The sequence below is a fragment of the Entelurus aequoreus genome, linkage group LG13 (assembly GCF_033978785.1).
Source record: "Entelurus aequoreus isolate RoL-2023_Sb linkage group LG13, RoL_Eaeq_v1.1, whole genome shotgun sequence".
Taxonomy (NCBI): Eukaryota; Metazoa; Chordata; class Actinopteri; order Syngnathiformes; family Syngnathidae; genus Entelurus; species Entelurus aequoreus.
This window is the reverse complement of record NC_084743.1, coordinates 70,024,934-70,040,860: the sequence shown is the minus strand read 5'-3', so window position 1 is coordinate 70,040,860 and position 15,927 is coordinate 70,024,934. Positions and strand designations below refer to the sequence as shown.

The 15,927-nt window shown below is 39.8% G+C and overlaps 1 protein-coding gene across 1 annotated transcript; it reads left to right on the top strand.

Moving 5' to 3' along the window:
• Window positions 1–14,983, top strand: LOC133663664 (tubulin alpha chain-like). The gene is made up of 4 exons (XM_062068335.1): window positions 1–159; window positions 7,592–7,814; window positions 7,927–8,075; window positions 13,800–14,983. The coding sequence occupies exons 1-4, from the start codon at window positions 157–159 to the stop codon at window positions 14,769–14,771; spliced, it is 1,347 nt and encodes a 448-aa protein (XP_061924319.1). The 5' UTR covers window positions 1–156; the 3' UTR covers window positions 14,772–14,983.
• The last annotated feature ends 944 nt before the right edge of the window (window positions 14,984–15,927 follow it).

The window sequence follows — 15,927 nt, the reverse complement described above, 5'->3', positions numbered from 1 at the left end:
TGTCGACCAATCAGAGTGAAGAACAGACTTCCGCCTTGCTCTATTTAAAAGGTCTCCGCTCGAGGGTTCACTTAAAGTTCAGACGACGTCGGCCGCGGTTTAACTCTTCAAACTTTATATACCTTTCCTCTCTCACAAAGTTGTGCTTCAGGAAACATGGTAAGTACATATTTAACTTTTTTACGTACATTCATGCGTTTGAACTGGTATTTTTTGTTAACCACTCATTCGTAATGAAGTCCATTGATTTAGTATTACAATGCATATTTGTCGAACATCAGTGTTTTACTTGGAATATCAACGTATTTCGTCGCAAAAAAAGTAGCCTCGAATTTACATCAAATGTCTTTGATTACTGGGCCTCAATGGTAAAACCTTTTCGAGTTTTCGCGTAGACATCAAATAACACTAATGACGGATGTGGACTTATATTTTGAAGTCAGAAGTGCACACGTTGTCCTCGGTCTTTGAACGCGTCCCGCACGGAATGTATGTTCCCAAAGTGTAATACACACTTTCAAAGGGAGTATGTAGAAATAAAAACGAAAAATAGCGTGGCTTCATACATTGATGTCTGAAAACCTATTCGCCAACACTGAAGTTACAGAGTTCCCCAACGCTCAAGTTACCGAGTGCGCTTGAACGCCTCATGCTAACATGATGGGATTTTGGGTCTTTGAAGGGAGCCGTTCCTTTCAAAGAGCCTTTCAAAAATGTTAGTTATTAAAGTTTTTTTTTTTTTTTCAAGGAAACAATCACTGGTCGTGGTTAAAAGATACGATGTTGATCTGAATAATCACCAATATTACTAAAGTGGTGGGTATTATTTTCAAATATGTACCTTATTTTTGTAAACATTCCATAAGGTGGTGATATATCACACATTATTTTGAGTTTTCCCTCACCTAAAAAACTTTGTAGCACAAGAGCAAATTTAATAGTACAGAAAAATACACACGTAAGAATGTAATGTGTCTGTATATATAACAAGTGTAAATAGAACTAGAAGGAAAAAATGGGACGTGACAAAAATGTGAAAACAAACTGGACTACCCTGCCGAGAGTGTGTTTACCATTTACAACCGGTAGAAGATGGATGGATACTGGGCATTAGTGATGGGTTGATGAGGCTTCATGAAGTGTTTCGATACATTGCAAAACTGTATTGATACTGTCACTAAATACTGACATCTGCTGGACATGAAAAATCCCTACAGGCAACCTATGGACCGACTCAACTGACACTGATTTTATGACCTAGTATATACAATAATATAAACCAAGTCATTGTATTTAATTTAGGATTATTTCATATCTTCATTTAAATAAAAATATATTTTTTATCTTTTTGATACAGTCAATGTGAACATGTATCATAACACGGAAATCTAAGAGAACGTGTTGTGAATGAGGATGCTTGTGGACTGGGAATGTTTTTTTTGGTTTTTTTTACACATTTTTAGTCCTAAAAAACAGTTTTTCCAACGTATTAAATTTTAGGCGATTTCTCTTCTTAGTTATTATTTCTCCGACTGACAGCATTGAGGAGGTGGATTTGTTAATGTACGACTCGTACAAATGCGACATTTAACCCGCAAAAAATATGAATTGATTGATTGATTGATGAATAGTAAACTAAATCATTTTGAAGAGATTTTGAATTCTAATAGATCAAGTGGAAACTTTGAGAGAACAGGATGAAACGACAAGGAAATGAACACACATACCTTTTTTTTTCCCGATATATGATCAAAATATTCCCACATGGCGGAGATCTTTCTTTTTGCCTGAGGCTGCTCCATGATCTCCGACGACGATAAATTACAAATGACCAACGACAGAAGTGCGGCGATTCTGTTGGCAGCAGCATCTCGTTGACAGATGCGTTTCCTTATAAACAGTTTGGCGCGCAGGCGTCAGTTCGACACAGTTCGCGTATCGGTCACGTGACCGAATCAGCTCATGATCGGTCGCGTGACTTTCTAAAAGCGGTACGCGCACCGACACAGGGCTTTGCTCTATGAGCTCGACGCATGCGCCGATGCATCGGTGTTGCCGGACCCATCACTACTGGGCATGCATGTGGGTAAAAAAATGTCTCCCAGCTGCGATCGGTTTTCATCTTTCACTTAAAGACATTGAAGGCTTGATTGGTTTGCGAATGTCACATCTCTTAATTGACAGATACAAAGAAAGGAGACATTAATACCTTCAGGTTTTTTCCAGCGAGGGCCGTGTACATAAAAGTTGAAGGCCTAAAACCTGTCATGAGCCCACATGACCGTTTTTATAGTTTGTATTTTGTCACTTCCTGTCCAGCGCTCTTATTTTTCGTTCTTCATCCTGTTTGCCTCCATTTCCCACCACTCCTCTGGTCTGCGTTTGCTCTGTCACCTGTCCCTGATTGGTAATCAGAACACCTATCCCTGGTTTCCAATCAGGATGCTTTTCGGAGCTGCATTATTCTTGCTTTGTAGTATGTAAATCAACTTTGTACCTTTCCTTACTTTGCGCTTCATACGCCTGTATTCAATCTGTGCACTTTTGTTTTTGTGTTATCTTGCGTTTCCCTAGTAAAAGGAAACACTTATTTTATTTATTTTTCTGCACTTGCTTGCCCTCTCTGCATCTCAGGGTCCACACATACACCAAAACGTAACAAAAAAGCAATAGCGTGGGGTTTATACAATTATTTGCATTCTTTATTAATATTATCATCGCACCAGGGCTTTTGCCCACTCAAAATCATACCATATCTTGCAAGAAATATGTACATATGTTCTTTAAACTCCATGTAGAAGATGCCATTTTGGTTTTCAGGTCCAATTTTTGGAAGATATTGGGCTGATTCCATTTTTCCTCAGTTTTTGTTTTTCTAATCATTTATTTTGTCTGTGTGTACAGCTCTGGTAATGGGTACATTCGCACCCACCTGCACAAATGTACTTTAAAATGTAACAATCGAAATAAATGACTTTTTTGTTTTTGTTTACTAGGGCATTCATATATAATATGCATTAGTTTGACCATTTAAAATCAACGATAATAAAAAGGAGATGCTTGGAAATAGCATAAAAATGCCCCAAAAGCTTGGAAAAACGCGATTCATAGTGTTACTTTATGGTGTAACCATCATGAGCGTTCTGTTCAGGTATATTTCTTTTATATTTTGACAAATCATCATATTTATGTATTACTAAATTTAAATATTGATCAATCTTTAAAGGCCTACTGAAACCCACTACTACCGACCACGCAGTCTGATAGTTTATATATCAATGATGAAATCTTAACATTATAACGCATGCCAATACGGCCGGGTTAACTTATAAAGTGACATTTTAAATTTGCCGCTAAACTTCCGGTTCGAAACGCCTCTGAGGATGACGTATGCGCGTGACGTAGACCGGCGAACACGGGTATGCCTTCCACATTGAAGCCAATACGAAAAAGCTCTGTTTTCATTTCATAATTCCACAGTATTCTGGACATCTGTGTTCGTGAATCTGTTTCAATCATGTTCATTGCATTATGGAGAAGGAAGCTGGGCAAGCAAAGAAGAAAGTTGTCGGTGCGAAATGGACGTATTTTTCGAACGTAGTCAGCCACAACAGTACACAGCCGGCGCTTCTTAGTTTACATTCCCGAAAGATGCAGTCAAGATGGAAGAACTCGGATAACAGAGACTCTAACCAGGAGGACTTTTGACTTCGATACACAGACGCCTGTAGAGAACTGGGACAACACAGACTCTTACCAGGATTACTTTGATTTGGATGACAAAGACGCAGACGTGCTACTGTGAGTATGCAGCTTTGGCTTCTAAACATTTGATCGCTTGACCGTATGTGCGCAACTTTTTTTTGCGTATGTACGTAACTTTGTTAAAATATATAAGCTTTATGAACCTTGGGTTAGGTGAACGGTCTTTTGGGCTGAGTGATTGTGTGTGTTGATCAGGTGTTTGAATTGTATTGGCGTGTTCTATGGAGCTAGGAGCTAGCATAGGAGCTAGGAGCTAGCATAACACGTACCGTACCGTACGTGCGCGTCACGTACGTAACTTTTTAAAAATATATAAGCTTTATGAACCTTGGGTTAGGTGAACGGTCTTTTGGGCTGAGTGATTGTGTGTGTTGATCAGGTGTTTGAATTGTATTGGCGTGTTCTATGGAGCTAGCATACGAGCTAGGAGCTAGCATAACACGTACCGTACGTGCGCGTCACGTACGTAACTTTTTAAAAATATATAAGCTTTATGAACCTTGGGTTAGGTGAACGGTCTTTTGGGCTGAGTGATTGTGTGTGTTGATCAGGTGTTTGAATTGTATTGGCGTGTTCTATGGAGCTAGGAGCTAGCAGAGGAGCTAGGAGCTAGCATAACAAACACGCAGGTGTTATTATGCAGGATTAATTTGTGGCATATTAAATATAAGCCTGGTTGTGTTGTGGCTAATAGAGTATATATATGTCTTGTGTTTATTTACTGTTGTAGTCATTCCCAGCTGAATATCAGGTACCGTGAGTATGCAGCCTTGGCTGCTAAACATTTGATAACTTGACCGTATGTGCGCGTCACGTACGTAACTTTTTTAAAATATATAAGCTTTATGAACCTTGGGTTAGGTGAACGGTCTTTTGGGCTGAGTGATTGTGTGTGTTGATCAGGTGTTTGAATTGTATTGGTGTGTTCTATGGAGCTAGGAGCTAGCAGAGGAGCTAGGAGCTAGCATAACAAACACGCAGGTGTTTTTATGCAGGATTAATTTGTGGCATATTAAATATAAGCCTGGTTGTGTTGTGGCTAATAGAGTATATATATGTCTTGTGTTTATTTACTGTTGTAGTCATTCCCAGCTGAATATCAGGTCACCCCCGGCTCTCACAGCATCTTCCCTATCTGAATAGCTTCAACTCCCCACTAGTCCTTCACTTGCACTTTACTCATCCACAAATCTTTCATCCTCGCTCAAATTAATGGGGAAATTGTCGCTTTCTCGGTCCGAATCTCTCTCACTTCATGCGGCCATCATTGTAAACAATAGGGAACTTTGCATATATGTTCAACTGACTACGTCACGTTACTTCCGGTAGGGGCAAGCCTTTTTTTTATCAGATACCAAAAGTTGCAATCTTTATCGTCGTTGTTCTATACTAAATCCTTTCAGCAAAAATATGGCAATATCGCGAAATGATCAAGTATGACACATAGAATAGATCTGCTATCCCCGTTTAAATAAAAAAAATTCATTTCAGTAGGCCTTTAAGCTGTGTATTTGATTTCAGTTTGCTTTTGACATCTTTAGAATTGTAGTTGAAACTTTTACAACCTTGTGTTGCGCTCATGATGGCGTAACCAAACTAGATTTCATTTAATGATCTTATTTTGAATATTTATTCTTTTTTTTTTACATTTAGTATATTTAAATATTCATTTATAAACATTGAATAAATTTCAAATACCAGTAAAATGCAATTGCCTTCATCTTATAGGGTAATGTTTAGTTACACCAAGTCATGAGCGTAACACTAAGCTTCATCACTTTGACTTGTAATATCTCTAATTCTGGTGGTGTTTTATACTTTTTTCTTTTTGGAACATGTACTATACATATAATACAATAAAGTCCCATATAAAATTATGTTTCTAGCAATACTCTAATTTTGCCTTTGAAAGTAACACTCAATGTCCATTTAGTGGAGCTGTACACCTGTAGAATGTGTCGCGGAATTAAAAAAAAACGAGTTATGGGCTACAAATAGTCCCCGGGCCACACTTTGGACACCCCTGCTCTAATCATTAATACAGGTTGCGCATGAATATAAGAACAGTAATTCACTGTCATAAAGTTATCAAATACTGTGGTACTTTGAGCATTTATGATCATATTTGGTTTAAATGGCCAAGTTGTAACTCTTAAAGACTTATCTCAAATTGTGATCCATTAAAGTGAATAAACAATCATTTTGATTTGTGTTTTCCCCTCTTCCTCCAAAAACGCCACCATTTGAATATGTAACATGCCTAGGGTTGCACAATTATAGACAATATAAATTATATCAATTTGGCCGACGATACACTGTAAAAAAGAAAAAAAGTTGAGAATACGCAAATTTTCAAGGCAACAAGATTTTTGCGTTTTCTCAGACACTGTTTTGGTACACTGTAAAAAATATGATTTGCAATTGTTGGACTAATTATAGTTTTCAAGTTAGTCAGACTCAGAAATAAGGTTTCACTACGTTTAACTATACCAAAACAGTGTCTGGCCAGCAGTAGTCAAAAGTTGAGAAAACGCAAAAATCTTGTAGCATCATGTTGCCTTGAAAATTTGCGTTTTCTCAACTTTTTTTTTTTTTACAGTGTAGAGCTTCCTATCCTGATCTGTTGATTACATACACGCTCTAGCTTTGTTCTGTAAATTTGACAATGACAAGCGAACGCACGCTTCCTAAATGCAATGTCGCGTCCTCACTGGTGGCTAATATCTCTCCACAGTGTCACTTTGAAGTCGGCCATGCTCTCCTCCTATGAAAGCAAATAAACTGTTTCTCACAAGTATTATCCCTGGAGGACGATTTAATAGGTAAACATGCTACCCTTCACACGGTGGGAGGAAACCGTACGCCTTGCTGACCGCTTGGCTAGTGCTCTTTAATGTTTTTGAAAATGTTATCAGTATCCACATGAACCATGACTCCTGATTGGGAGCCAATTTCACAGCACCTGTCACTAGACTCCTGATTTTAATCCACATTTTGACCAACCAATATGTTGCTTTACCAAGACAAACACTTAGAGATGTCTAATATCGGCCGATAAATGCTTTAAAATGTAATATCGGAAATTATCGGTATCGTTTTTTTTTATCGGTATCTTTTTTTTTTTTTTTTAATTTATTTTATTAAGTCAACATAACAAACACAAGATACACTTACAATTAGTGCACCAACCCAAAAAACCTCCATCCCCCATTTACACTCATTCACACAAGGGCTGTTTCTTTCTGTTATTAATATTCTGGTTCTTACGTTATATATCAATACAGTCTGCAAGGGATACAGTCCGTAAGCACACATGATTGTGCGTGCTGCTGGTCCACTAATAGTACTAACCTTTAACAGTTAATTTGACTCATTTTCATTAATTACTGGTTTCTATGTAACTGTTTTTATATTGTTTTGCTTTCTTTTTTATTCAAGAAAATGTTTTAAATTTATTTATCTTATTTTATTTTTTTAAAAAGGACCTTATCTTCACCATACCTGTTGTCCAAAGTAGGCATAATATTGTGTTAATTCCATGACAGTATATCGTATCGGTAATTAAGAGTTGGACAATATCGGGATATCGTCAGAAAGCCATTATCGGACATCTATTATTATTATTATTATTATTATACCAGAAAAAACACCCACATACTCCTGATTGTGAGCCAACTCACTCAGCCCGTCATTATTATTCTGATTTTACTCCACCTACCTATGTTATGTATTTATGAGTGGATTTTTGTCAGAAAAATGTGTGACGACCTAACCCTGGTGCCTTCCCCCCCCCCCCCCCCCCCCCCCCCCCCCCCCCCCATCACAGCGCGAGTGTATCTCTGTGCACGTTGGTCAAGCAGGTGTCCAGATAGGAAATGCCTGTTGGGAGCTCTACTGTCTGGAACATGGAATTCAGGCAAACGGACAGTTGCCCAGTGATAAGACAATTGCGGAGGCAGATGATTCCTTCACCACCTTTTTTAGTCAGACCGGCGCTGGAAAACATGTCCCCAGAGCAGTTTTTGTGGACTTGGAGTCTACGGTCATTGGTAAAAAAAAAAAAAAAACATCACTTCAGTCGCCTGTGCATTGAAAAAATAACATGCGGATGAATTGAGATTAATTATGTTGATTCTGTTTATCCCCCGTTTTTTTTTTTAGATGAGGTTCGTACAGGAACCTATCGGGAACTCTTCCACCCTGATCAGCTGATCACTGGAAAAGAAGATGCCGCGAACAACTACGCCCGTGGTCACTACACAATTGGCAAAGAGATCATTGAGCTGGTGCTGGACAGAATCCGTAAACTGGTGAGAAATATCAAAGCATCTCTCTTAAAGGGGAACTTGACTTTTTTTATTTTATTTTGCCTATCATTCACAATCCTTATGTAAGACAACATGTTTGTTTTTTTTGTTTTTTTTATGCATTCTAACTAGTAAATAAATGTTAGCAAAAGTCAGGTAACAATGGAGCTGCTCTATTCTATTCGGGCCTCAGTCTGGGGCCAGGAAAAGAACTGGATATCCATAATAAGCACACATACAGTACAGGCCAAAAGTTTGGACACACCTCATTTCAATGCATTTTCTTTATTTTTATCACTATGGAGGCATCAAAACTATGACACCTGTGAGGTGACAACCATTTCAGGTGACCACCTCTTGATGCTCATGGAGAGAATCCCAAGAGTGTGCAAAGCAGTAATCAGAGCAAAGGGTGGCTATTTTGAAGAAACTAGAATATAAAACATGTTTTCAGTTATTTCAGCTTTAAGTACATAACTCCATGTGGTCATTCATAGTTTTGATGCCTTGGACCAAACCCTCACGTCAAAGAATCCTGATGCTGGGAAATTGAGTGAAATCACTTGGATATGGCACCCTTGGCTGGATTCACAGCTACAGCGCTCCTTTCCGCATTGGATAGCGCCATCATAATTGGGCACACCACTAAGAAATCCCTAAAATTTCTATTTTTGACAGCAAACCTTTTTGTCAAAGCATCCTGATGCTGGAAAATGTTGAGTGAATTAACTTGTGAGATGGCACCCTTTTTTTTTTTTTTTATGGATTCAAAGCTACAGCGCTCTTTTCCACATTGGATAGCGCCATCACAATTGGGCACACCACTACAAAAATCCCATAAAATTACTATTTTTGACCGCAAACCTTTTTGTCAAAGCATCCTGATGCTGGAAAATGTTGAGTGAATTAACTTGTGAGATGGCACCCTTTTTTTTTTTTAATGGATTCAAAGCTACAGCGCTCTTTTCCGCATTGGATAGCGCCATCACAATTGGGCACACCACTACAAAAATCCCCAAAATTACTATTTTTGACCGCAAACCTTTTTGTCAAAGCATCCTGATGCTGGAAAATGTTGACTGAATTAACTTGTGCGACAGCACCCTCTGCTGGATTCACAGCTACGGCACACTTTTTCTCATAAGATAGTGCCATCAAATTTGGGCACGTTAAAAAATCCCTTGTCAAAGCATCTTCAAGCTGGTAAAAGTTGAGTGAATTAACTTGTGAGATGGCACCATCTGCTGGATCTTTTTTCCCCCATTGGATAGTGCCATCAAAATTGGCCACATCACTACAAAATTCCTTCTGTTTCCTATTTTTGATACCAAACCCTTTCGTCAAAGCATCTTCAAGCTAGAAAACGTTGACTGAATTAACTTGTGAGATGGCACCCTTTGCTGGATTCACAGCTACAGCGCTATTTTCCGCATTGGATAGCGCCATCACAATTGGGCAGGCCACTAAAAAAAAAAATCCCTAAAATTCATAATTTTTGATACCAAACCCTTTTGTCAAAGCATCTTCAAGCTAGAAAACGTTGACTGAAATAACTTGTGCGACAGCTCCCTCTGCTGGATTCACAGCTACAGCACACTTTTTCTCATAGGATAGTGCCATCAAATTTGGGCACGTTAAAAAATCCCTTATGTCAAAGCATCTTCAAGCTGGTAAAAGTTGAGTGAATTAACTTGTGAGATGGCATCATCTGCTGGATCTTTTTTCCCCCATTGGATAGTGCCATCAAAATTGGCCACATCACTACAAAATTCCTTCTGTTTCCTATTTTTGATACCAAACCCTTTCGTCAAAGCATCTTCAAGCTAGAAAACGTTGACTGAATTAACTTGTGAGATGGCACCCTTTGCTGGATTCACAGCTACAGCGCTATTTTCCGCATTGGATAGCGCCATCACAATTGGGCAGGCCACTAAAAAAAAAAATCCCTAAAATTCATAATTTTTGATACCAAACCCTTTTGTCAAAGCATCTTCAAGCTGGAAAATGTTGACTGAATTAACTTGTGTGACAGCATCCTCTGCTGGATTCACAGCTACAGCACACTTATTCTCATAGGATAGTGCCATCAAATTTGGGCACGTTAAAAAAATCACTTATGTCATAGCATCTTCAAGCTGGAAAAAGTTGGTGCCATCTCACAAGTTAATTCACTCATCTGCTGGATCTTTTTTTTCCCCATTGGATAGTGCCATCGTAATTGGCCGCATCACTACAAAATTCCTTCTGTTTCCTATTTTTGATACCAAACCCTTTTGTCAAAGCATCTTCAAGCTACAAAACGTTGACTGAAATAACTTGTGCGACAGCTCCCTCTGCTGGATTCACAGCTACAGCACACTTTTTCTCATAGGATAGTGCCATCAAATTTGGGCACGTTAAAAAATCCCTTATGTCAAAGCATCTTCAAGCTGGAAAAAGTTGAGTAAATTAACTTGTGAGATGGCACCATCTGCTGGATCTTTTTCCCCCCCATTGGATAGTGCCATCAAAATTGGCCACATCACTACAAAATTCCTTCTGTTTCCTATTTTTGATACCAAACCCTTTCGTCAAAGCATCTTCAAGCTAGAAAATGTTGACTGAATTAACTTGTGAGATGGCACCCTTTGCTGGATTCACAGCTACAGCGCTCTTTCCCGCATTGGATAGCGCCATCACAATTGGGCAGGCCACTAAAAAAAAAAAATCCCTAAAATTCATAATTTTTGATACCAAACCCTTTTTGTCAAAGCATCTTCAAGCTGGAAAATGTTGACTGAATTAACTTGTGTGACAGCATCCTCTGCTGGATTCACAGCTACAGCACACATATTCTCATAGGATAGTGCCATCAAATTTGGGCACGTTAAAAAAATCACTTATGTCAAAGCATCTTCAAGCTGGAAAAAGTTGAGTGAATTAACTTGTGAGATGGCACCATCTGCTGGATCTTTTTTTCCCCCATTGGATAGTGCCATCAAAATTGGCCACATCACTACAAAATTCCTTCTGTTTCCTATTTTTGATACCAAACCCTTTTGTCAAAGCATCTTCAAGCTAGAAAATGTTGACTGAATTAACTTGTGAGATGGCACCATCTGCTGGATCTTTTTTCCCCCCATTGGATAGTGCCATCAAAATTGGCCACATCACTACAAAATTCCTTCTGTTTCCTATTTTTGATACCAAACCCTTTCGTCAAAGCATCTTCAAGCTAGAAAATGTTGACTGAATTAACTTGTGAGATGGCACCCTTTGCTGGATTCACAGCTACAGCGCTCTTTCCCGCATTGGATAGCGCCATCACAATTGGGCAGGCCACTAAAAAAAAAAAATCCCTAAAATTCATAATTTTTGATACCAAACCCTTTTTGTCAAAGCATTTTCAAGCTGGAAAATGTTGACTGAATTAACTTGTGTGACAGCATCCTCTGCTGGATTCACAGCTACAGCACACTTATTCTCATAGGATAGTGCCATCAAATTTGGGCACGTTAAAAAAATCACTTATGTCATAGCATCTTCGAGCTGGAAAAAGTTGGTGCCATCTCACAAGTTAATTCACTCATCTGCTGGATCTTTTTTTTCCCCATTGGATAGTGCCATCGTAATTGGCCGCATCACTACAAAATTCCTTCTGTTTCCGATACCAAACCCTTTTGTCAAAGCATCTTCAAGCTAGAAAACGTTGACTGAAATAACTTGTGCGACAGCTCCCTCTGCTGGATTCACAGCTACAGCACACTTTTTCTCATAGGATAGTGCCATCAAATTTGGGCACGTTAAAAAATCCCTTATGTCAAAGCATCTTCAAGCTGGAAAAAGTTGAGTGAATTAACTTGTGAGATGGCACCATCTGCTGGATCTTTTTTTCCCCCATTGGATAGTGCCATCAAAATTGGCCACATCACTACAAAATTCCTTCTGTTTCCTATTTTTGATACCAAACCCTTTCGTCAAAGCATCTTCAAGCTAGAAAATGTTGACTGAATTAACTTGTGAGATGGCACCCTTTGCTGGATTCACAGCTACAGCGCTCTTTCCCGCATTGGATAGCGCCATCACAATTGGGCAGGCCACTAAAAAAAAAAAAATCCCTAAAATTCATAATTTTTGATACCAAACCCTTTTTGTCAAAGCATTTTCAAGCTGGAAAATGTCGAGTGAATTAACTTAAGTGACAATCTTTAAATATAAAGAAAACTCATTGAATGAGGAGGTGTCCAAACTTTTGGCCAGTACTGCATATATGTTACGACGCCATAAGACTTCCGCTGACCAAGTTGCAGCCCATCCGGAGTTGAGCGGTGGCTTACAGTATATGCGGTCCAAGGTCCATCCAATTACCGCTTTTTGAAGACGTTCCGGTCGGATGAATTCAAATGTTCACACTGCAATCACATGCATATCCTATTTATATCCGCGTATGAAAGAAGCCTGGATTGGACTTGGAAAAATGGACATTAATAGGTAAACGTGCTACCCTTCACACGGTGGGAGGAAACCGTACGCCTTGCTGACCGCTTGGCTAGTGCTCTTTAATGTTTTTGAAAATGTCATCAGTATCCACATGAACCATGACTCCTGATTGGGAGCCAATTTCACAGAACCTGTCACTAGACTCCTGATTTTAATCCACATTTTGACCAACCAATATGTTGCTTTAGCAGGACAAACACACTCCTAATTTGGAGCCAGATCACTCACTCCAAAGAGTGTCACTAGACTCCGGATTTTAGTCCACATTTTGACCACTCACATGTCTCTATCTGTGGAACGCTCTCCCTGACCACCTGAGGGCACCACAGACTGTGGATGCTTTTTAAAAAAAAAAAGGCTTAAAAACCCTTATTTAAAAAAAAAAAAGCCTTTTTTTTTTTTTTTTTTTTTTAGATATATGCATACTAGTTCTAGCTATTTGGCTGTTCTAGTTTTTATTTTTATTTTTTTCAATTTTTTTTAAATACACTGTAGCACTTTGAGGTTGTTTACTCAATGTAAAGTGCTTTTTACAAATAAAATCTATATACCAGAAATAACGTCGACATACTCCTGATTTTACTCCACATACCTATGTTTATGTATTTATGAGTGGATTTGCGATACAGGTCACATATGGGCAAAATAATCTGAATTGAACAAGGCCTTAGTCCTCATTCTTTCAGCCTTGCACCAGTTATTGGAAGTATGAAGACCCTCCCCCCCCACCACATCCCACCTCCCCGGATTGTAAATAATCAAATGTATATACTTGTTCTTATGCTTTCTGAGCCCACTATGTTCTCTGCTTGCTGTACATATCCTACCAAGTCAGACCTACACTGTTTCAATGTCCATTTCTCAGATGATATTGTTGACGACTGAAGTGCTGATATCAACCAAACCCAACCCCCTCCACATCCCACCTCCCAGATTGTAAATAATTCAATGTATATACTCTGATGATTAACTTGTGTGATGACTGCATTATGCTGATAGTATATATTTATACCATGAATTGATTAACGTGGACCCCGACTTAAACAAGTTGAAAAACATATCCGGGTGTTACCATTTAGTGGTAAATTGTACGGAATATGTACTGTACTGTGCAATCTACTAATAAAAGTCTCAGTCAATCAAAAGAACCAGTATCAGAAGGCCTGACCAAATAGTATGAAGTTAAATAGACAAAGTGTGTATATTTGCTGAATTTAATATTCTAACAATATTCTCCTGTTTTGTCAGGCGGACCAGTGCACGGGTCTTCAAGGCTTTCTGATTTTCCACAGCTTCGGTGGCGGTACCGGTTCTGGTTTCACCTCCCTGTTGATGGAGCGCCTGTCCGTGGACTACGGCAAGAAGTCCAAGCTGGAGTTCTCTGTCTACCCGGCTCCCCAGGTGTCCACTGCTGTGGTGGAGCCCTACAACTCCATCCTGACCACACACACCACCTTGGAGCACTCAGACTGCGCCTTTATGGTGGATAACGAGGCCATCTACGACATCTGCCGCAGGAACCTCGACATCGAGCGTCCGTCTTACACCAACCTGAACAGGTTAGTCAGTCAGATTGTTTCCTCGGTAACCGCGTCCCTCCGCTTCGACGGCGCCCTCAACGTCGATCTGACGGAGTTCCAGACCAACCTGGTGCCGTATCCTCGTATCCACTTCCCCCTGGTCACCTACGCGCCCATCATCTCTGTCGAGAAGGCCTACCATGAGCAATTAACAGTCTCGGAAATCACCAATTCCTGCTTCGAGCCGGCCAACCAGATGGTGAAATGTAACCCTCGCTACGGGAAGTACATGGCGTGCTGCCTCCTGTACCGCGGCGACGTGGTGCCCAAAGACGTCAACTCGGCAATCATCACCATCAAATCCAAGCGCGCCGTCCAGTTCGTGGACTGGTGCCCCACCGGCTTCAAGGTGGGCATCAACTACCAGCCGCCCACCGTGGTCCCCGGTGGAGACCTGGCCAAGGTCCAGAGGGCCGTGTGCATGCTGAGCAACACCACCGCCATCGCAGAGGCCTGGGCGCGGCTGGACCACAAGTTTGACCTCATGTACGCCAAGCGCGCCTTCGTCCACTGGTACGTGGGCGAGGGCATGGAGGAAGGGGAGTTCTCAGAAGCCAGGGAGGACATGGCCGCTCTGGAGAAGGATTACGAGGAGGTCGGAGTGGACTCCGTAGATGACGAGGAAGAGGAAGAATATTAAGTGGCACAAATGCACTTAATGTTTGGGTTACCAAGATATTACTTGTGTTGTTGTTGTTGTTGTTGTTGTTGGCTTTTAAAAAGTTGATAGTTGACTGCTTAGTACACTGCAATCCCAAATTGCTGCAATGTGGTAACTTATATTTTTACCAAAGATACCATGTCAAACCAAAGAAATTTAATAAAATGTTAATAAATCCATGATGGAACTATTGCATGTTTTTTTTTTTTTAGTACAGTAATTTTAACCTTTTACAAGCTAAATCGGTGACAGACCTTAACTCAAAACACTTGCATCTTAAATCCTTGTCTCCCATTGGTATGAAGTCAATTGGTAATTGACCCGCCCCCCCCCAACAAAGTGTTTTTAAAGAAAAATTAAGATATTGTATAAAAATACAATGTACTACAAACCACAGTAGTTTCATGAAATAAGTGCCATCAAAATTGGCCACATCACTACAAAATTCCTTTTGTTTCCTATTTTTGATACCAAACCCTTTTCGTCAAAGCATCTTCAAGCTAGAAAATATTGACTGAATTAACTTGTGAGATGGCACCCTTTGCTGGATTCACAGCTACAGCACTCTTCCCCGCATTGGATAGCGCCATCACAACTGGGCAGGCAACTAAAAAAAAAAAATCCCTAAAATACCTATTTTTTGATACCAACCCCTAGTGTCAAAGCATCTTTAGGCTGGAAAAAGTTGAGTGAATAAATGTGTGGGATGGCAACATCTGCTGGATCTTTTTCCCCCCCCATTGGATAGTGCCATCAAAATTGGACCCAGCACTAAAAAAAATCCCTAAAATTCCTATTTTTTTTATACCAAACCCTAGTGGCAAAGCATCTTTAAGCTGGACAAAGTTGAGTGAATAAATGTGTGGGATGGCACCATCTGCTGGATCTTTTTCCCCCCATTGGATAGTGCCATCAAAATTGGACCCAGCACTAAAAAAAAATCCCTAAAATTCCTATTTTTTGATACCAAACCCTAGTGTCAAAGCACCTTTAGGCTGGAAAAAGTTGAGTGAATAAATGTGTGGGATGGCACCATCTGCTGGATCTTTTCCCCCCATTGGATAGTGCCATCAAAATTGGACCCAGCACTAAAAAAAATCCCTAAAATTCCTATTTTTTGATACCAAACCCTAGT